The following is a 24,474-nucleotide window of genomic DNA, read 5'->3' on the forward strand; positions in this document are numbered from 1 at the left end:
ACTATGTTTCACTTATTTCAACAATTTTTGGGTGAATGAAGTCATTCAATGCAACCATTTCATTTATCCTTGTTTCTGATATTTCTAGTATTCATATACAAACATAACAGCTCATTCCTGGATCTACAAGTTTCACTAATACCACTTATTAGTTGCGACTTTGCCATACTTTCCTTGAGCCATTTCTTTTACTCCTTACTCATCCCAGAATCTTCTTCAAATCCAACTGTTTTCCCTACATCCTAGGTCATTCCCTTCCCTTTCTGTCTACATGCTTTCACATCCTCTCAAAGCATCAGCCTTTCTCACACTTTGTTCCCCTGTCTACCCCGAGTCTCCCTGTTTGTCTTGCATACTTGTTCTCTCATTCTCTACACTCATGCTAGCCACTTCAGTCTCTCCTTCCTTACTCTCCTATTATGTGAAAGAGCGGGAGAGTAAGGAATGAGAGATTGAAGTGGTGTCCCTACTATAGGTAGGTATGAAATTTCCCATAGTCATTTCTGGTGATTACTGATTAGCTTCCACACAGTGAAGAGGTTAGAAAGGAGAGCAATCAGGCAGTAGTTCAATGGCAAATTTTTTTTATTCCCCCCCCCCCCCCTTCTTAGAAAGGTTGGATAGATAGTGGCTAACTTCTAAGATATAAGGTAGATGCCTACAAGACACACAAATTTGATGTTTCAATTAAGTCTCGTCCCACTTTTATTTTAGGCAATCCACGGTACGTGCACATTAAATATATTTTACAATCTTTTGAAAGCATGCAACTAATAATTAATAAAAGTGATAACCTTCTTATCCTATTAAACTACAACTTATTTGCAAGGTTGAATGAGTAATGAAATAACATTTTCATCAAATATTAAGCAAAGAGATGAAAACTTGCAGGCACTCAGTTTAAATTTAATTTTTCTCCTACTCTTTCTTTTCAGCCTATGGATTTTAGAATAGCAGTGTGTACAATATACAATTTTGGAGAATGTTTATTTTAACATATTCTTACACCATTAACACGTTCGCTGCCAACCACGAGTATACTCATAGTTGGTATATGAGCCTCACAAGCCAACTACGAATATACTTGTATGACACTTACTGCCAGCAGTGAGATTACTAGTACTGACCCGGAAGAAGTGAAATTGCTTGGTGTGTGGTAACAAACTATGCCTGAGGAGCGTGGCAGCGAACGTGTTAAACATGGTGTAAGAATATGCTACATTAAACATTCAAAGAATTACTGGCATTTTTCAGTCTTGGATTTCAGTTACCAAATTTCTTTTGAAATTCTGCTGGTGGCATAACTTTTATATATTAATGCTCTCAAAGCAAACACAATCACTCATAGTAGTAACTCATTTCTACATGATTAGGAAATAAAATCTTATTAACTTTTGCATGTATAGATACAAGGTACAGATTAGTAGCTTAATCACTACACCACACATACAGTGTATATTAAACAAAAACTGATTATTATGTTTTACACAATATTGAAATAATATAGTGATCCGAGTGTCAAATGACTGAACTTTCAGTTAACCAATTCTTGAATGGGCTTGCATGTCCAAGGCTTGAAATGCAAGCCCTGGACATGCCAGCTGGCAAGTAGCCGAAGACCGGACAAAATATAATATATTTTTTTATTTAATAAACAAAAAATTTCTAAACAAAATCAATTTTTCCATAAAAGTAATGTTGTTTTTACGATTCTTCCCAGGAGCGGCTCGTGCATAGGCACTGCGGAACTGCAGCACCCCCAATTTTTCTCAATATATAAATATATTTATTAATTTATTTATATTTGCTCATAATATTTAATTTTATCATCAACAATCCTATACAATTCTCTTTCGTATAAAAAATAATTAAAATCCAAAATCCACTTAGGAGAGCGAAGGACGCTAGCAGCACTGTGTTTGCCACAGTGTCATATTGCTATGCACAGAAGTATATGCATGTCATAGTGCATATGCTTGCACAAGTAGCAATTGTTTATATGCAATTTGTGCCAGTAATAGAGTGTTCGTAGTGCTTATCGTGTTTACTCCGTCTCTTTAAATATTTGGACATTACAATTAAAGGATTTAATTGTAATGTCCAAAAATTGTAAATCCATTCCTTTAATTACAATTAAAGGAATGGATTTTATTTTTAAGTAATTTTGAATTATACTAAACTGTATAATTTTATTGATAATAAACAATATATTTTCATGAAACAAAACAAGAACATATTTTATTTTAAAATAATTTTGAATTATATGAAACTGTATAATTTTATCGATAATTAACAATATTTTTTCATGTTTAATTTTTTAAAATTTTTTTACCATAATTTTGATATTTTATCCAAACATATACACTGTACTTACAGTGTGTATGTATATTTCAAAATTTGCAACACCCCCATGATTTCAAGGTACGAGCCACCACTGGTCCTTCCTATTCTGATTATGTGAATGGTTCTCACATAAATCTTCTCCAACCATGGTACAGCACCACTAATCACTTTATTCAACTCCTATTGACATTTCTTGAGACATAATTAAAGGAAAAAAAAAAGAATGTGGAAGGTTGAGTGAGTACATTTTTTTTTTCAGGGGGGACAGCACCATGTAAATGTTATCTGACCCTTCAATTATCTAACCTGCATATTGCATTCCTGCTGTGATTAGATAATTGAAGGATTATTGTATTTGGATTTCATTATAAGATTGTCCTAAGAAGTACTATAAGATTATACAATTATATAGGGACATATATAAATTTTTTTTAAAAAATTAAAAAAAAAACAGAAAATAAATGGAAATATAAAATGATTTCTACCTGGTAAGTCGTCTACAGAACTGAGACTTAGAACAGAAGGCACACCAAGACTAGATGGTCCACGAGATGGTACTGTGGGAGCACTTATGTTATTAAGCATAGCATGAGATGGAGGGATAATTGTAGATTTAACAGGCTGGAGGTCTGCTGGAGGAATTCATGTTAAAATGTTTACTTCATTTCTGATATCACATTTAACACAGAAAAGTTAATTATGTCTAAAATTTAATAAAAGATGTAAAAATTGTTATTTTTTTGTTTTTGTTTTGTGACAGCTATTGCTTGCTGCTTTTTTTTTTTTTTTTTTTTTTTTTTTTTTTTGTTATAGATGCTCATTTTCTCTGTACAAAAAAATTTTTGACTGAAAGGGATTGTATTTCAATATATATATATATATATATACACACACACACACAGAAACTGTGCTTGCTACCATCATTTGTTTATTAAATCTATTATATATGGCACTTGTGATGTGGCAGGGTCTTACTGTCTTACTTCTTTTTAGAAAGGTCTTAAAACCTTTCCTGCACCTCAGAAAACAAAAACAAACAGATTATGGCAATTAATAATAGTGCTCCATGGAATAAATAACACCAAGAGAAAAAAAAAATCATTGAACTAATTAATATTTTGCTGGTTTACTACCCAGCATTTTCAGAGCACAAATTACAACTGTGACAAGTACAACTAGATCACTATAGACAGAATAAACTAGACATATGGGCAAATAAATGGGGTTGTTGGTTCAATGCAGCAAAATGTAAAGTCTTGAGGTTTGGGAGCCATCGATGGGAGGATGCGTACTCAATTGGAGGCACTGTACTGGAGGAGGTAGGAGAGACAAGAGATCTGGGGGGATGATGATTGATAGAAAACTGAAATTCAAGGAGCATATTGCAAAGGTGGTGAGGGTAACTCAGAGGATTGCTGCAATACTGAGAAGGATGCTGACCTGCAGAGATAAAAGAGTTATCATTCCGTTGTATAAGGCCCTGATCAGACCACACTAAGACTACTGTTCTCAGATTTGGTCCCTAGGATTTAAAGGGGATAAATTGACTGTGGAAAGGGTACAGAGGTGGATAACAAAGATGGTTTCAGGACTGTACAATATGAGGATCGACTGAGGGAATGTGGACTGCAGAATTTGGTGGATAGAAGAAGGAGAGGTTAATGGGGATGGTTAATGGGTTCAAGGAGTGGTATGATAGACTTTGTATTTCCTAAAAATGACCTCCCACAATGCGTCTTTTGACTCCATGGAGGCTTGGATAATAATAATAATAATAATAACAATAATAATAATAATAATTCAAATTGTAATTGGAAAAGATTAATGTCCTAACATGGCACACTTCCGGGGCCAGGAAACAAAAGTTAATTGATGAATTCATGCTATTTGGTCTCAGAGTAACTATCTCTTCAATCTTTGGCAAATTAATACAGCCATGCTTGTTCAGGTTGGGGGTATGCTTCACAGCCAGTGCTGATTCTAAAAATAGTCTCTCAGACCTATAGTGATTTCTATGTGTAACACCAATGTCACCTTTTTCCATTTAATTTTTTGTGAAGGAGTATCCAGAGCATGGTCTGCCAGTCCCTGACTTGTCATACATATGAGTGTGGATATAGCATTACTCATTGCCAAAGGGGACAAAACTAGAATATAAACCTATTCATATTAAATTAACATTAGTTAATAATAGGGCCTCAAAATAAGCTTTCACTTTCAAGATGCAACAATTTATTATCTTGATATTAAATTAGCAATTCAGAAATTGTGGAAACTGGGATAATGAATGAAGGCAGCCTAACTAAATTAGTGGTTTGAAAGTGGCACGGATATTATATTTGCACAGAACTCTAGCTATCTTTTCTAATACCTTGAATATAAGGGATGGTAATGGTTTTGCTGTGTTCTTGTGTGTTGATGGAAGCAAGAGGGATGGATGGTGCATGCAGCATCTTATCTTTTTTTTAGGTATTGTAGCAATGGGCTAAAAAAAGTGTTGCAAAAGTAACTGAACTCAGTTTCAAGCTGTCATTTGAACAAATAGCCATGGCTTTGTGCTAAGTGTTTTGAGGATGCCATACTGTTGGTATGGGTGGTAGTGTGATTACTTCTAAAAGATCTCATTCAAGCTGCATCTACACTACTCGACAAAGCACTACAAGACTCAGTCAGTAGGTTTCAAAGAGATGAAGAGATTTAAGAACATGTTCAAAGAAAACCAGCTATGGTAGTGGTACAATCAAATGTGGTAAAAGTACACATTTGAGCTATAGGATTATGTCTCTTGTAATACTAAATATGACAGGTTTATGACCTGTTGTGTGTGGAATTTACATGAAAATGATAAATTAGTGAGAAGTTTGTGCTAATTAACACAGAAGAGAGTTTTCATAGAGTGGAGGGAGATAAGGGCAGAACAGAAGTCCATTCTGGGAAATTGTTTATACAACTTTTCAGAATAATCTTCTCTTCTGTTCTGCCTATGGTTTTTTGCTTAGAGAGAGAGAGAGAGGCAGGTGAGCAGAATGCATTGCTCAATATTATTACTATCATCATCATCAAGAGAGACCTCTAGCGAGTCAGGGACTCATCGAGGGAGGCCACACACCACATGCACCAGCTATTATACTTGCTTACACACACACACACACACACACACACACACACACACACACACACACACACACACACACACACACACACACACACACACACACACATCATCCAATGGCAAACCATTCCAATCACTCACACTTTGTGAAAGAAAAATCTAGATCTCATCCTCTTCTTAGCAGCATTCATTCTCAGCTTCCAAGGATGCTCTCATGTTCTTTTCTCCCCTCCATAAAATGAGAAATTTCATCAACTGAAATCCTGTATAACTTTTTAAAAAGTTTGTAAGTCTCAATCATATCACCCATCCTTTTCCTCTTTGCTAGTGTCTGCAGTCTACAATTCTCAATCTATCTTCATAATCAGTACTCCACAATCCTGATATTATTTTTAACACTCTACTTTGCACTGTCTCCACTGAATCACAACAGAAATCAGGGGATCAGACCTGCACACGATAGTCTAAGTGAGGTAAAATGACATCCTTATGACATCTTTACATGTCAAAGTTGGTTTCAACATTGCAATTATCTTTTGAGTTGTATTTGCAATCTTTGCTACATGCCTCCTAAACTTCAACTTCTTATCTACTAACACTCTAAGATCTTTAGCCTGGTCAGTGCTGGTAGAATGGTCTCAAACACAAATGTAAGGAGCATTCAAAACAAAAGAGCTGAGTCCTGATATGATATTTTTTTTTGTCTGTTTTTATCTTTTGAATTTCTTTTTCATCCTTCCACCTCTGACAGCCATGGAAGCAGGCTGGATGATCTCCCTAAGAGTTGACATACTTAGCTTTTCTTGTAGAGCAAGATTTCTTATCATGCTCTTTAGTAATACATTAGGTACTGGTTGTAGAGCAATGACAGGCGTTTTGGCATGCCCATATTTCTGACATTTAAAGCTTCTCAGGGGATCAGGTATGTGCAGCCTAGCAGGACAGTTGAGATCCTTTTCTTTTACAGATATTAGAGGTTTACATGAATCAGAAGTAAGGTTACCTGGTTTCAAGTTGAAACCAGGTGATTACCCTACGTATCAGGATGTGCCTTTTACCTGTCACTCCTTGATCAAAGTGTTGAACATATTTCCTCATCCAGAGGAGTTTAGTGTTTTATGAAGTGTTACTCTAACTGTTATTCCACCCACTGAAGTTGTTATTAAGTAATTTTTCTGAGTGTTGCTGCATGATGTTTCCTCAAGAATATCACTAGAGCATAGTTTCTTAACTGTTTTGGAAGTTCCTACTAGTCCCTGTAAACCTTTTTAATAAAGAAGGGTGATTTTTTCTGATTATCTTTTCACCTGTTGCATGAATGATGAGGGCTGGTGCATTGATATTGATGTCAGAAACCTTTGTTTCTTACTTCTGCTAATCAAATAATGTATCTGAAGATATCAGTACTTGGTTGGAGCTTTGTTAGAATCCCTAAAAAATTTGAGGCTGAAGGATTCATACTCAATGGATTTTTGTTTTGTGCTAAAGCTTCCCACTCATCAGAGAGCCACACATGGATGCACACTAACCAGCAAGCAATAAATGCACTGAGAAGTGGAATGCTAGGGGTACCGGAAACTTATTGAGACACTGTTGACTCTTGCACGTATGCCAACTAGCTGCCTGGAGGGCCAAAAGCCAAAGTAGTGCAAGAATACCAGGATCTCCCTTTCTGAATGTCTATGGGTTGCAGTGTATGGCAAACACAGTGGTAGGGCATCAGATGTGATGGTTGTCTGGAAAATGGAATAGTAAAAAAGAACTCAAGTAGAGTAAAAAACATATAAAGAAAAGGAAAGAAAAAGAGGAAGAATGAAAAAGGCCATGAGACATTTAAGCTATTCAAAGGAATTTATCAGATTGACAGAAAGGAGAGTTGGCCATTCCTGGAAGTTGCACACAAAAGTAGTTAGTAATAGGATAAGAAGTAAGAAGAAGAATGTGTAGAAAATGCAAATAGTGGACAAGTTTAAAGAGTAGTATGATAGACTGTGTTTTATTAGGTAGACCTCCCATGATGATCCTTATGACTTTGTGGAGGCCTGAAATAATAGTTAACTTTTAGAAAAAGCATACAATAATTCCAACAACTTATCAAAAATATAAAGTTCTTTATTTTTTTTAAGATGTATAATATCTTAAATGTATAATATTAGTAATTATTTTTTTGTTTCATGAAAAAAAAAAGAAAAGAAAATACTTACTGCATCGGACTTTATTTTCATAAAGTTTATCTTTTGGTTTTGAGCTTTCTTGCTCCCAGCCATCCTTAGAAATTGAGTCATTATCTGATCCTGATGGTGGTGGTGGTGGAAGGGAAGCAGTCATACTGTTCATGGAGGGTTTGCTGATATTCTTGAAAAAGTCATTGCCATGCCGAGGAAAGTTTTCAAGATCATCTGCAGCACTACCATAACTGCGTACTGTGTCAAAATTATTTAGTGCATTCACAGAATCCTGAGTACTGGGAGTATAAGAGGCAGGACGGGGAGGCAGAGGTGGAGTCGAGAAAGCAGTTGCCTCTAAATTACTTATTTTACTAATTCTGTTTAAATTGTCTTTATCTATAACTGCATTCTTCATAAGAAAATCATTAGGTGAACTGTCTAATAATTCATTATTAGGTCTCATCTGTTGACGTTTATGCCTGTAATGCCAACAGCATACCAAAACCATTGCTAATAAAAGAATAAATGCAACAACAAGAGATATACCCACAATCTCTTCTATTGTAGTATTCCAACTTGATGAAGTAATGGATGTGGTGAATCGCTGGTCACCACATATAAGTCCAGTCATATTTGGTGGACACTGACACTGGAAAGATCCTTGCAAATTTATACAAGTGGCACCAACAGCACAAGGAGTAGTTAGGCATTCATCTATATCATCCTGACATAGTTCACCATGATATCCACGGCACTTGCATATGGGACCAAAGGTACTTTCTTCACAGTTACCCCCATTATGACAAGGATTTGATTTGCAATAGCTACCATAATCACACCTTTTCCCACTTAAGCCAGGCATACAATCACAGTGATAGTTGTTGTTGAGTTTGTGACATGTACCACCATTTAAACAAGGACTTGAGGCACAGGGATTTGTATCTACTTCACACCAAGTTCCAAGAAAACGTGGAAGGCACTGGCAAATAAATGTATTGCCGGCAGCTTGGCAAGATCCACCATTCTGGCAAGGCTGGCTGCCACATATACCTGGATCATACAGAACACCACAGTGGAAATCTATGTTTGTGAATCTATGAATATAAAACAGTTCATTTTAATAAAATTTTAGCATTTTTTTACATAAACACATCTAACACATTAAAAAGAGAATAAATAATGAATGAATATTCATTAATTTAATATTAATTCACCTACGTAATCCTACCAAGTCATGAAATATGTGCAGGTACAGATCTGTTGACATAACAGCTATTTCAGTGTATCATGGAAGACTACACTAATTTCTGGTAGTAAGATGGTGAGCAGTGTTCTTTCCTCTTTCAAAACATTAGCAAGTTCTACTGATGAACAGGGCCATGTTTGTCATTATTCTGAGTTCGTTCATCTCATAGAAGTTGTAATTTGGTCAAGTAAGGATCAATGCTGGTCACTGAAATGTTCTGATGTTATTTTCTTTAAAGATATTAATAATTGTTGCTTGTGAGATGAATTGTTATCATGTTGGAATGTTTACAAAAGAGCTGAAAACCTGATAGGGTTTAGTTCTTACATAGGCAATTGTTCATGTCTTATGTGCACAATTGTCCACTAATTTCTTTCACTCCACATCATTACCTTCATACTGAAACATCTATAAAATGTGAAAATGATTTAGCATGACTTGTTACTTCAAAGGATTGATTTCCCATATCAGTGAATGATGCATTTTTAACAAAGCTTGTGGGCTGCAGCCTCTTCTGTAAAAATTCATGGAATGCAGTGCTCTATGAGTTGTGCTAATACTTATGGGATTGCTTGTATCTCCAAACAGATTCTTTGGAATGTGCTAGTGGGATGAACTAACCCAATTTCTCAAAGAGCATCAGCTCCTATTAGTCAGTTAGTATTTAAGGTATACCTGCTCATACTTGGGATCATAGCAACAGACTTCTATTTCTTCAGCATATTGCCAAATGTTGATAGTAGATGCTTAACTGTACAGCAATTATGCATTCTGCAAGGTACTGGCATACAGCAAATAAATTATTATTATTATTTGACACCTCCAGGGAGCCCAAAGACTCATCGAGGGAGAGTGTGCCAACAGCATCGAACGATTGGTCCCCTTCCAACTACTAACCGCGCTCAAACTTACTTAACTGAGCCATTAGTAGCAGAGGCTCTACCAATCGACCAACCTTTGCCGGCAAATACTAAACAAAAATAATGTACTATCATTATATATTTATGAATATGACACACAGGTATTCAAAATTACCATAAAAATCAGTTTTCATTAGAAGTGCTTTTTATATTTAAGATTATTAAAAATATAAATTGGATTAAGTTGGTACAACACCGAGCAACTCGTTGCAAAGGTGGAGCAAGCTAACATCACTCCTATCTCAGTATCTCCCATAATGCAAAACACATCACCTTGCGGATATGTATAATGTTATGCATTAAGGGAAGGACAACTACCCAGACTAGTTTCGACCTTTATTGAGGTCTCTTCAGTGGGAGCCAGGCCCAGAAGTGGAGATACCAGGCAGAAGAAATGGCGAGGTCATCTTTACCTATATGAGTTGCCAAAAGGTGTGCAACCTTTTTTTATTAAATTACTCTGGATTTAGAGAAAGATGTTGAAAGTTTATTTTTAACTTGGTTAGACTATAATAAATTTAGTTTAATCCTTTATCCAAGTGTGAGTAAACAAAGTTTGCGCCTGAAAGTATCTTCAGGACTGGATTAAGTTGGTACAACACCAGGCAACTTGTTGCAAAGGTGGAGCAAGCTAACGGCACTCCTATCTCAGTATCTCCCATAATGCAAAACACATCTCCTTGCAGATATGTGGTCTCTTCAGTGGGAAAGTCCTATCTCAGTAGGACTTTCCCACTGCCTACTGAGAAACTCCTATCTCAGTATCTCCCATAATGCAAAACACATCTCCTTGCAGATATGTGTTTTGCATTATGGGAGATACTGAGATAGGAGTGATGTTATCTTGCTCCACCTTTGCAACGAGTTGCCAGGTGTTGTACCAGCTTAATCCAGTCCTGAAGATACTTTCAGGCGCAAACTTTGTTTTCTCACACTTGGATAAAGGATTAAACTAAATTTATTATAGTCTAACCAAGTGAAAAATAAACTTTCAATATCTTTCTCTAAATACAGAGTAATTTAATAAAAAGGTGGCACACCGTTTGGCAACTCCTGTAGGTAGAGATGACCTTGCTAATGCTTCTGCCTGCTATCTCCACTTGGGCCTGGCTCCCACTGAAGAGACCTCAATAAAGGTTGAAACTAGTCTGGGTATTGGCCTTTCCCTTAATGCATAACATTATACATATCTGCAAGGAGATGTGTTTTGCATTATGGGAGATACTGAGATAGGAGTGATGTTAGCTTGCTCCACCTTTACAACGAGTTGCCTGGTGTTGTACCAACTTAATCCAGTCCTGAAGATATTTTCAGGTGCAAACTTTGTTTGCTTACACTTGGATAAAGGATTAAACTAAATTTATTAAAAATATAAAACTACAATTAGAAAATAATTGAATAACCTAGATACCCAAAAACCTTTCTGGTTCTGATGGTATCTTTGCTTTGGTACTTAAAAGTTGTGGTTTCAGAAATAACCATCACTGGCATTTGCCTCGCTACATGGAAGTAGGTCCATATTTATCCTGTTCTAAAAAAGGAGATGATAAAAGTCTGTATTCAAACTAGTCATTCAGTCCTCTAATATAATGAAAAAGGTCATTAACTGACAACTGCTTTGACACATGAAGGCCCATCAGTTCTACTACCCTAGATTTGCAACAGACATCTTGTACATCATTTATCTCTGGACAAGAACCACATAAAGACTCAGAGAAATCTGTTCCACTTGACATTTCCAAGATATTTGATAGATCCAGCATGGAGGACTTCTCTGTTTGCCATTTTGTGGTCTATCTTACATCCTTTTCGACTGAGTAGCCAGTTTTTCTTTCTGCTCGTATACTGCATATCGTGATGACATCTCTCTTTTCAGATTTTATTACCAATGCAGAAGTGTCTTAGTCATCTGTTCTATCGCATGCAATCATTGTCTGATACATTATCTTCTCCCACTGACCGCAAACCCTGTTTTGGGGATGGTATGCACCTCATACTTATTTAATCCCTGTATTGTTTGAATATCCCAAGTTGATCTCTGATCAGCTTGGGATATTTGTCGGATTAAACACTGATTTTCATTCCATTCAGTGGGGTGATGATGGCCTAGTTTTCTTCAGTATTACTAGAGAACATTTACTGTCTTCTTGGTTGACATTTGCCTTGACTGAGTGATTAATTTTCCCTGATGCAAACATGTCATATCTGCCTGTCTCAGCCAAAAACTTTTTTTGCTCAAGATGTTATAGGTTAGAGGTTGTATATAGAGGTTAACGACCTCACATTAATTACTTTAGTATTCCATAATGCAAAGCACATCCTTTTGGGTGTGTATAATGTGCTTTGCATTATGGGATACTAAAGTAATTAATGCGAAGTCATTAACCTCTATATACAAGTAGCTTGGTCATGAATATATTTCACGTGCAAACTTTTGCTTACACTTGGATAAAGGATAAACCAAGAATATAATTTCTTGGCATCTTTAATTTAATTTATAAGCAAGTAAAAAAGACTTTCAAAAATAACCAAGATAGATTATGGGAAGGACCATTACCCAGACTGGTTTCAATCTTTATTCAGGTGAACAATAAAAGGATATACAGCATAGGCCTGAAATAGTTATTGGGGTGGAAGATAGCCTGATAATATGGAGAAAGAAAACACAGATGGTTAGTATGAGAGATAGAAAAAAAGGCCTTAGCTCTTTTCTATCATCATGTATCTACAGGCTATCATTTTTTCTTTTTCACTAGTTACATGCAGCTGAATAACCAAAGACCAATTGAAACTAAAGTGCAAAGATGACCGATACTCAGCCTTATCTAAGTTAACTGCCTTCAGTTGGCCTTCTCTACTTGGGATTGTTCCCCAATCATTCCTAACTATGAACTATGTGGTGAACATTGCATAATGTGGGTGGTCTATACCACCACCTAGCCAAAAATTTGTTGTTTCCTAGAATGTCTCTTTCAAAATACAAAAACCATCTGACTGTCATGTTGCTGGTTTTCAAATATATGTCTTTTTTTTTTTTTTTACTAAATTTCCATAAATGGTATTTTAATTTAATTGAAGAGTGAGAAAGTGAAAATAGCAAGTATATTACCATGATATGATAAAAATGAATTAAGAAGAAGGGACCATGATGACAAATGATTCAATGAGCTGGCTGTGTAGAAGGAATGGATGCGAGTATCAGAAGTCTTGAAAAACTAACTGGTATGAGACCTAACACAGAGTCAGAGAAACTAAATTATAATGGGAGGACTGGTGAGAATATGAGTGTAAGAGCGACAATGTTATATAATTGTGCTGTAAGCGACAGTTATATAATTGTGCTATAAGCGACAATGTTATATAATTGTGCTAATAATGGGAATGGCAATTATTATAGAAATGATTACAAGGTGAAAACAATTTCGACTTTATGTTCATCCAGTTCAGACCTATCAAACGTGTGCCAAGATGTCTACAGGTATAAAGCACTAGAGAAGAAAAGAGATTGCAAGTTGTCCAACTGTGTCATGAAGACTGGAGACGAGTATACAAAAGAACATGCGGGTAGCTTATTATGTCCATATACGAATGCTAGGAGCATCAGAAACAAAGGGGTAGAGTTTGTTACCTTGGTCAATATGTTGGGACCTCAGATTGTAGGCATTAGTAAGATCTGGCTATCAGAATCAGACATACTAACTGGTATCAAGTGTAAAGAGTAGTACAGTATTTTCAGGAAGGATAGATAGGATAGGACATGCTGCTCATGATATTGGATGACTTAAATCCAGTCAGTGTGGAGAACTATGATTGTAGTACTAGTAACAGTATTTCATGTGGCAGTGAATTTGAAGCCATCTGGTGTTAGGTGGAATCTGACAAGATCAATTACATAGCGAGGTGTTGTTGCAGACCTGGTTGGTCACTTGCTAGTGATGAAGAAATGCACCACCAAATAGAGATAATGGGTGCAAAAAGAATAATTATAATGGGTGATTTAAATTATCCAAATATTGACTGGGCAGCAGTAAAATCTCATGAGGAGAATGAAACTGAATTTATTGAGTTGTTGTGGGACAACTTTCTCTAGCAGCATGTGACAGAAGGAACTCGAGGTCAAAGAATAGATTTGATTATAGTGTCAGAGGGTGTTTCAGTTAAAGACGTAACTATTTTGTCTCTGGATGATGACAGTGGTCATGAAGTACTCTCTTGGAAAGTAACTAAATTTATAAACACATAACCTTTTATGAATGGAACAGGAAATTATGACCAATTGAGGAGTTATAATCAGTTCAACAGAATAGTATCGGTTGCTGGATGGGAATAATATCGACAATGCATGGGAAACATTTAAAAAATACTTAAATGATGCAATATAAAAATGAGTCCCGAGAGTTTAAAGAATAAATAGGGTAAGAGTCAAATGGATGTGTAATCTTATTAAGCAAGATATTTGCAAAATGGATGATGTAGAAGGAATACCGTCTGCATAAGGATGATGTCCATTATGAAAATTATAAGCAGCAGACCAGAAGAGTCACAACTGTTGTATGGAAAGCTAAGTCTTAGTATGAAAAGAAACTGGCTTTGCAAGCTAAAGACAACCCACGAGAATTCTATTGATATGCTGCAAGTAAAAGAAGAATGAATAATGAAGTATAACTCTTCTGAATGCAGATGGTGTGAGGGTGACAGAAGTAGAAGAAGTTACGAGCACCCATTTTTCTAAAAATGTTGCATACCTGCTGTATGCAACATTGAGTTCACTGCTACCTCTTCTGAAGAAACTCAGGCGTATGAAGAGGAGGTATTAGAGCTGTTGCACAAACTGAACAATCAGAATTCAGCAATAGGGACTGATAGAATATCAGCAAAGGTGTTAAAAGACTTCCCGAACTGGCTATTCCTCTGACCAGGCTTTATATAATTTGAGTCTCAGAACAGGAAAGATTCCACAGGAATGGAAAGAAATGTATGGTAATTCCATTTGGTGCAAAGACCAATGTATCAAATTATTGACCAATCAGCATCTCAGGAGTCATGGTGAAGATTTTGGAAAAGTTGGTTAGGGCTCACATTCAGAAATGGGTTGACACAGAATCTTTGCTTTACAATGAACAATATGGGTTTACTAGGGGAAGGCCATGTTTAGCAACTTGCTCACAGTTTATAATAATACGTGGATAGGCTCATGTGTTCATCACACATGTTGAATTGGATTTAAATGGCATTGATGCAAACACAAATTGATAAGAAAATAACTATTTATTTACTTAAAAGCTAATATTTCACTGGTATTATATCCAGCATCATCAGGGCACACAAACAAAGTTTGTTACAAATGTGAGACAACCACTATTCGGTGTAACAGTGGGGCTAGTATAAGTAATTGCAGCATGCAACACAAGACTAAAGTCCTAATATGGTGCCATCTAAGTTAAAAAAAAACAGTAGTCGAAAGTTTTGAAAAAAATATAGTAGTCCAAATAGTAGTCCTTGAAAGTTTTGAAAAATAGTAGTTCAAAGTTATGGGATATCCTGGAGAGAATCTCCGACTCTGCAGCCAATAAAGAATTTGCTAAAGTTAAAAACTGGCACCAGAAGAAATTTGAAATCCTCCAGCAATGCAGTACTATGCAGCAGCCGCAATTACATCAAAATGGCGTCATTGTGAACTTATCATCGTTAACCTTAACCAAAGAAGCCATGAGTGCATTAATACGAGTGCACGTGGAATATACAACCTGCCTCCAGCCATAGCCAATAATATTAGGTTAGATGTAGCCAATATCCTAATCCATTCTAAGCCTCCCAAAAATAATATCCCACATAAAGAAATAATGGCTCTAAAAGAGCTACGCAATAATAACCACATTACAATAACCAAATCAGACAAAGGAAACGCAACTGTAGTAATGGATACAACAGAATATGAAAACAAAATGCACACACTTCTCCAAGATCGGTCAACATATCAAATTATAGATCGAGATCCCACCAACTCACAAAAGAATAAGGTGTGCAAGTTACTGAAAAAAGTCACTTCCTGGCCAAAAGAAACAGTCAACAAACTCAAACCCTTTCACGTTAAAACACCCAGAATATATGGAGCTCCAAAAATCCACAAACAAACTCCTTTACATCCTATTGTAGATAGTATAAACAGTCCTACATATAAACTAGCTAAACATTTAGCCAAACTACTAGCCACTTGCACAAACAATTCTCCTTCTTTTGTTAATAATTCTACCTACCTAAAAAGTATTTTAGAAAACCGCACCTTAAATAGTTCAGACCTAATGGTGAGTTTTGATATCACCTCATTATTCACTAATGTACCATTGACTGAAACACTTAACTTACTAAATTCACAATTTCCCCCTGATATATTTCAGCTATTTAAATTCACAGTACAGGCAGGTTATTTCACATGGAAAGGGAAAATATACAAACAATTAGATGGGACAGCTATGGGATCCCCACTTTCTTCCCCCTTAGCCAATTTCTACATAGAACATCTGGGAAAAGCTAGCTATCAATACAGCCACTCTCAAACCTAGTCTATGGCTACACTATGTTGATGATGTGTTTGCTATTTGGGAGTGGCTGTATTGATAGCTAGCTTTTCCCAGATGTTCTATGTAGAAATTGCCCAGACACACTGAATACATTTTTAGTGCATCTAAATAGCCAGCACCCTAAAATCCACTTTACAATGGAACTAGAAGCCAATGACTGGCTACCCTTCCTGGACACACTGATCACACGTCTTCCAGAAGGTTCCTTATAATTTTCAGTTTATAGAAAACCCACACATGCAGGGAGATATTTACACAAACAATCACACCATCACCTTTCTCAACAATATGGTATCTTAAAAACACTAACCCATAGAGCTAGAGCAATCTGTTCAAATGACATTGCTCTCACTGCTGAACTTTCTCACCTGTGCCACACCTTCCTAACCAATGGCTATAATCCCCATAAGATAGATAAAATACTAAATGCTACCCAGAAATCCCCACTATCTACCACAGAAGACTACAACAAAACTATCACCATCCCATACATTAAAGGCACATCTGAAAAGATATCTAGGCTGCTTAACAAACACCAACTGCACACAGTATTTAAACCTTATGTGAAATTGGCAACTCTCATCTGTTCATCTAAGGACAGATTCACTCCTTTATCACATCCAGGAGTCTATGAAGTGCCCTGTTCTTGTCATTGAGCCACCTACAGACAGACAGGAAGAACTGTGAACATCCGCCTGAGTGAACACAAAAAATATATCCGCACTTTTGCTATGGCAAGTCGGGTCTGGCAGACCATGCTTTGGATACCCCAGCACACAGGATAAATTGGAAAAAAACAAAAGTACTGCACAGAAGCTTCTACAAGTCAGAGAGGTTGTTCCTGGAATCAACAGAAGCCTTAAAACATACTCCACACCTTAATAAGTATGGCTGTATAAATCTACCAAAGATTTGGGAGACAGTCATCCTAAGACCAAATTAATATTTATTTATTTCATTTATATAATATTTCTTTTTATTTTATTTTTTCATAACTTTGGACTACTATTTTTCAAAACTTTGGACTGCTTTAAAAAAAAAAAAAAAAAAAAAAAAAAAAAAAAAAAAAAAACTTAGATGGCACCATACTAGGACTTTAGTCTTGTGTTGCACACTGCAATTACTTATACTAGTCCCACTGTTACACCGAATTGTGCTTGTCTTGCTTTTGTAACAAACTTTGTGTTGTGTGCTCTGGAGATAATACCAGTGTAATATTAGCTTTTAAGTTAATAAATAGTTATTTTCTTATCAATCTGTGTTTGCATCAATACTGTTTAAATCCAATTCAACAGTTCATAATAATGCTACCATGGATTTAGACAAGGGGAATGGATTCACCATAATACTTTTGGATTTTGCTAAGACTTTTAACAGAATATAGTATGGAAGACTGATGCATAAATTGTTGCAACTATTGGTTTGAATAAGAGGATGGCTAACTGACAGATATCAAAAAGTCGTATATGGGAGGAGGGGTGTGTGTGAATCTACAAGATTCAAGGTAACCAATGGTGTGCTTCAAGGATCAGTCCTTGGTCCACTATTATTCAATCTGTACATTAATGATATTGAGAAGGTTTTGACAGGTGACATACAGGTATTTGCTAATGATGCAAAGATAGGTAGGGTAATCAGGAATGCTGCTGATGCAGTACTTGCAGAATGATTTGAATAGGCTGAATTGTGGGCATGGGAAAATGGATGTCAGTTCACAATGTCAGTAAATGTAAAGTCATTCACTTCGGTGTGATTAGATATCCAATGTCACATTATTGGTGGGATTATGCTAGAAGAATCTGATCAGGCTAGGGATCTTGGAGTGTTAATAGAAAGCAAGTTGAAGTTCAGGGGTCATATAGCAAAGATTGCAGATACAACTCAAATTGCAATGCTGAAACAAACTTTAATATGTAAAGTTAAGGATGCCATTTTGCCTCTTTACAAGGCTTAATAACACCTCACTTGGATTATTGTGTGCAGGTCTGGTCTCCTGGTTTTCATTGTGATTCTGATACACTGGAGAGAGTGCAAAGGGGAGTGTTAAAAGTGTATCAGGATTGTGAAATATTGATCACAAACACAGACTGAGAATTTGTAGACGGCAGACACTAGCAGAAAGAGGGGTGATATGATTGAGATGTCCAACTTCTGAAAGGATCATAGAGGATTTCAGTAGATGGAATTTTTCATTTTATGGAGGGTGGGGAATGAACAGGAGGGCATCCTTGGAAGTTGAGAATGAATGGTGAGGGCTAGATTTTTCTCTCATAGGGTGGTAGTGATTGGAATGAATTGCCATTGGATGTTGTATGTGCTAGCAGTGTGAATTAATAATATCGATTTGATATTGAATATCAAGAATAAGAATGATAACTTTTGCGTGTAGTATGTGGCCTTTCTTAATGAGTCCCTGACTCAATGGAGATCTCTCTTAATAATAATAATAATTCATTAATTATAAAAAATACAGTTGTCTTCCCATTTGCTGATAGGTGTGTGTGCGGGGGGGGGTATTATTATTATTATTATTTTTTGCATTTACTGCAAAAAATAAAAATAACCTGTTCTGTTTTAAGTAATGGAATGCCCAACATATTGCATAATCTGTTCCAAATATGTAGTGCAAGAGGGCAGCTGTAGAATGCATGGTCTACTGTTTCTGATTGGCAACAGATGTCACAGATTGGATTGATGATGTTAAAGTTCTTTGATTTTATGGCCATTTACTGGAAGGTGACCATCCCACCTGTTATGGTATTCTAGTTACTCCAGTAAGTTATGAAATAAAGTGTTATTGTCAGTGCCCAACTGTGAAAGTTCATGGCAAAGGAAGTTGAAGGTTTGCTTTTATGAATAGAAAGAATGTCAATGCTAGAATGCTGTAGCATTCTTAGAGTTGAGCACAGAATGTTGTCGTATTCAAGAGCAATCTCAGCTTTTGGACCTTTATAATCATTTACTCCAAATAGGGGAAGATGAAACATTGGTAGTATCAGAGAAGATCTGCACATGTGTGATTGGTCTCCGACAGTTTATTGATTTTTGAAGCTTATTGGTTAAATAGCAGAATTTTAAGACTGGAAGCCCAAAGTCTCCATGTGTCTTCTTTAATAGTTGAAGAAATTCCCTTTTAACTTCTTGATATCGGCTGGGCCAAAAAAATTGCACAAGTTTACTATATAATTGCTTTTCTTCAGCGTCTTTAATGGCTGTAATGTTTATTATGTACAACTGAGAAGGGAAGATAATGGTCTTAGGTAGTATGGCTTTAAAAGAAAAGGAAAGTGGTACAATTTTCCAGTCTTTGGAGGTTTCATTGTTTTCGTATATAAGTTCTTGAACCGGGAATATTAGGTAAGTGGAGAAGGGAATTCCAAGCATAGTGAGGAGGGGGGGGGGGGATCTCTCTTAGGAGTTAATTCAAAAGAAATGCCTCCAAGATCCCACTTTCCAAAAATTTTTAATTTTGTCTTGTTTGCATCAGCAATTAATCCACTGATTTTGCTGAATTTTTCCAAAATACCAAAAAGATGTATTTGGAATCATTATACCTCAAAGTGCCTACTGCATCATCTGCTTATGCTGATCCCTTATTTTCCTTCATAGTTGAAGATCCCTCGAACAGCATGTGTATTGTCGACTTCCTGCAAGAAAGGTTCAAGAACCAGTGCAAAGAGCAATCGACTAAGAGGGCAATCTTGCTTGACTCCTGTTTGAATTTTCACTGGGTGTGATAGGAAACCATTAACCAGGACACAGATTACAGCAGTAAACAGGATGTTAGATAAATTTATAGGTAAATAAATAAATATTTACAGAAATAAAATAGTGAACAGTAAAAGATATATGTACAAAATTATTAGAACATAAATGTATATGTTCTAATAATAATAATGTCTATGTTCTAATAATAATAATAATATATATGTTCTAATAATAATAATAATGTATATGTTCTAATAATCATCATCATCAATCATCATCATCATGCATATCAAGGATTTAGGCCTAGCATGGCCTGTTCTGGCCTTAGAAGTCATCGTTGAATCGTTTAAGAGGACGTCCTGGTTTTCTTTTTCCTAATGGCTTGTATTTTAAGGCTTGTTTTGGTAGTCTTTCTGTTTTCATTCTTTGAATGTGTTCCATCCATTTATGTTTATATTTTTTAATTTTTTTCTATTACTGGTTCTTGGTTTAATTCTTTCATAATTTCTTCATTTCTTTTGTGATCAAATAGTTCTAATAAATATTTCAAATAGTTCAAATAAATAGTTCAAATATGTTCTAATAATGAACAGAATATATAGTTAGCATAAGGGAACATTGAACAGCAGGTTAAGGAAGTATGAGCTGATCTAGCAGCTGTATCTACGATGTCATTTCCCTTAATTCTAATGTGGCTTGAAATCCAACACAACCAGATATCAAAATTAAGGATCTTTATTTTGTGCAAGAGTTAAAACACATTGCCAAGCACTTGATGTGAATTATACACTAGAGAGGAGTTAGCCTGTAAAGAACTCAAAAATTTTGTATAAATTATCCACTTCTGGTAGGAGTTTTCTTTGATATGAACAAGTGAGAGCTGAATGGTATGCAATACTGCTGTATAGTTACTGTAATCAGGTGGGATTTGGTTAGAGATTCTAATGTTAGGGAACACAGCAGAACAGCCAACAGAGATCTCTGATCTTGAACCATCAGTATAGATGGAGCAAGAAATCAGAGTGGACTGCTTTGTGTGAATTGAACAACTGAAGGTAGAAAGATTAGGGTGTATGAGACTTCTGTACTTGACAAAGTGGGAGGTTGCAGGATGGGGGTGCAAGCCTACCATGGAGGAATGCTGTTTTGTTTGATGCAGATAATGTTATCAGCACTCATGCCAATAGCCTCTTTAACACATATACCAAAAGGACAGATGTGGCATGTGTGTGTGTGTGTGTGTGTGTGTGTGTGATACAGGACCTCCCAATGTAGAGAAAAGAGATTAGTCCATATAGGGTGATCTGAAAGGGACTTTATTTTTAGGGCATAATTAAGAGACATATTTTCATCTAAGTAATGGAGGGGTTTATTTGATTCAACATAACGGCTTTGAACGGGTGATGTGCAAAAAGCACCGGTAGCTAATTGGATACCTTGATGATGGACTGGGGGTCTAACCAGCGTGCTCTCCCTTGCAGAACTATAAACCTAGGATCCATAATCAAGCTTTGAACACACGAGTGCTTGATAAATGCAAAGCAAGGAACACTGATCAGCACTCCATTCAGTAGAGGATAGAGTGTGGAGAATGTTTAATGCTCTTTTGTACTTATTCTGAAGATGACAAATGTGTGTAAAGAGAGAGAGCTTTCTATCAAAGATGAAGCCCAGAAACTCGGCCTCTGGAACTACGGGGATATAGCTTGTCCCATTCCTAAATCAGGATCAGGGTGGAGAGTGCATTTCCAGCAGAAGATGATTTTTTTCAGCAGATAACCTGAACCCATGACAAAAAGCCCACGAAGAAATACAATCGATTGCTTGTTGAAGTTGCCATTCAATGACCCACATATTGCATGTTTTTGATTCTGGCATCTTGCATGATGTGCTTTGGTATGTCATCCATTAATTGCTTTTAAGTTTGTTACGGTAGGGTATCTACAAAAAATGCTCCATGCTCTATCTTGATCTTTTTTTTAGCTGCTTGGCACTCTTGGTTCCACCAAGGCTTTGGATAGAGTGGAAATTGGGATGATGTTTTTGAGATCGCTGCAGTTGCTGCATGGACAATACAATCTGTGACATGCTTCACTGCTTTATTAATTGGTGTTTGGCTGACAGCTTTAGTATTAAATTTCACAAGATGGGAAAATGTATTCCAGTCAGTCTGGTCCATTTTCCACATGGGCATCTGGGTAGGAGGATATGGTCCTTGTGAAGACATAATTCTGATAAGAGGGAAATGATTGCTTCCACATATTTTTTCATCAACGTCCCATATGAGTGGTGGAAAAATGGTGGCAGAGCATACTGTAAGATCAGTTGCTGGATGAGATATATATTCAGCATACTGTGATTAGATACCCACAGATAGGAGGATCACTACCCCTTCCAGAGCAGTAATAAGCTGAATATGATGAAATGGAGTATCACTGCTCATGAGAATAGCTGCTCCACCATGTACAGGGTCATCACCACTTCTGTCCTTGCATACAAGAGCAATATTCCTGATGGCAGAATCCTCACTGAGTTTTAAATAAGTTTCCTGCAGACAGAAACAAAAAGGTTTGTGTTTCTGCAGCAGGTGTTTGATATCATCGATATTCTGCCAAAACCCACAGCAGTTATATTGTAAAAATATTCCTATTGTTTATGCTTCATAGATTTGTTTGGTTCTGGGAGGTTAAGGACTTGTGCTTATTGGGTTTATATCTCTCATTAGGTTTTGGGAAGTGTGGATGACAAGTGTCCATCTCTTCCTCTGGAAAAATATCCAATACATCATCAGGTGTCTCAGGATCACCTGAATTTTCAATTTGCTTTCAGTGGATACTGAAGTATCCATTTTTTCTGTGGAAGGGTTTGGTGGTTTGTCTTTAAGTGATTACATTGACATAATTTTTTTACAAGTGGGTTCTCATTGAACCCACTTGTAAAAAAGCCCCTCTCCAAAATTGGAACCATTTTTGGAGAGGGGTTGTATGTTCATGTGATTGATGCACTCAACAGAGAAGCGGTCTTGATCATAAAGTTCAGATATGGTGAAATTATTATATGGTAGAATGGACATGTGAGTTTGAGTTGCTGTTGACATTTTTTTTTACTGTTACTTGAGGATCTCAGAGGAGGGTGGTGGCTAACTTTCTTCTGGCATCCTGATATGTTCTGTTCTGTTTTTATTATTTGTATTTCTTATCTTTCCACTTCTGACATGCACAAGAGTATGCTGGGTGATTTCCCTGACAGTTTACACATTTAGTTTTCTTGGCAGAGCAAGATTGATTATCATGCTCTTTACTTTTACATCAGGCACAGGTGGCAGAGCCATGACATGCAGTTTGGACATGTCCCTATTACTGGCATTTGAAGCATCTTAGCAGATTAGGGATGTACAGTCAACATGACAATTGAGATACCCTGCTTGAGCAGATGCTGGAAGCTTAGAAGTATCAAATGTAAGGATGATATTTCTGGTTGGAACCAGGTGACTATCCCTGCAGATTATGATGCCCCTTATACCTGTCACTCTCTGATCTTTCAGCTCAGAACATATCTCCTCATCAGGGACATCTAGGAGGTCCTACTCTAAGATCACTAACTAGTATATAGCCCTGTCCCCAGACCATGGGGGAAGGAGACTTACAATAACATCCTTGATCCTTGCAGGCAAGTCCACTAGCTGATTGATCCAGCTAGGCCATCCAGGACCACCCTGCCAAAGCAGAGGCCAAAATAGTGCAAGACTATCAAGATTTCACTTTCTGGATGTCCGTGGGAGTGCACTGCACAGCAAACATGGAGGCTAGGTGTTGGATCCCAGTGATGCAGTCTTGAAGACAGGATAGTAAAAAAGACTCAGGAGAAGTGAAGAAGAATACATGAAGAAAAGCAAAGAAAAGAGGAAGAATGAAAAGGGCCAGTACCATCAATGGGAGATCTCCTCCACCATGAACAAAAGCCTCACATGAAGGGGATTGGCATTGAGGTCTCATCAGTAGAAGCCAGGGTGAGAAGCCATACTTGCATATATTTCACATATGCAAATAGTGACACCTTATAATCTGTACACCTTGTACTCGATCAGCGTTAGTTGTTGAAAGTTTTTTCACTTTATAAATTAAGTTAAAGATGTCAAGATATTACATTCTTGGTTTATCCTTTATCCAAGTAAGCAACAAAGTTTTGCACAAACTAAGGCAATTAATGTGAAGTCATTAGCCTCTATACACAAGTAGTTTAGGCTGTGAAGATACTTCATGCTCAAACTTTGTTTGCTTATACTTGGATAAATAGTAAATCAAGAATATAATTTCTTGACATTTTAAATTTAATTTATAACCAAGTGAAAAAACTTTCAACAACTAGCTGTGAACCAAAGTATTTTAATAATAAT

General features: G+C 36.5%; 1 protein-coding gene across 1 annotated transcript in view; it reads right to left on the reverse strand.

The window, feature by feature from the left end:
- kug (FAT atypical cadherin kugelei) overlaps positions 1-24,474 on the reverse strand; it is a 599,114-nt gene that overhangs the window by 13,820 nt on the left and 560,820 nt on the right. The window contains exons 30-31 of the mRNA XM_090401756.1: positions 7,660-8,717; positions 2,829-2,975 (exon numbers count right to left, since the gene is read on the reverse strand). Of these exons, the coding sequence (XP_090257882.1) occupies positions 2,829-2,975; positions 7,660-8,717 (1,205 nt within the window). The remainder of the gene's footprint in view (positions 1-2,828; positions 2,976-7,659; positions 8,718-24,474) is intronic.

This window comes from Typopeltis vanoorti, chromosome 2 (genome assembly GCF_054136105.1).
Source record: "Typopeltis vanoorti isolate ZY-2024b chromosome 2, IOZ_Tvanoo_1.0, whole genome shotgun sequence".
In the NCBI taxonomy this organism is placed as follows: Eukaryota; Metazoa; Arthropoda; class Arachnida; order Uropygi; family Thelyphonidae; genus Typopeltis; species Typopeltis vanoorti.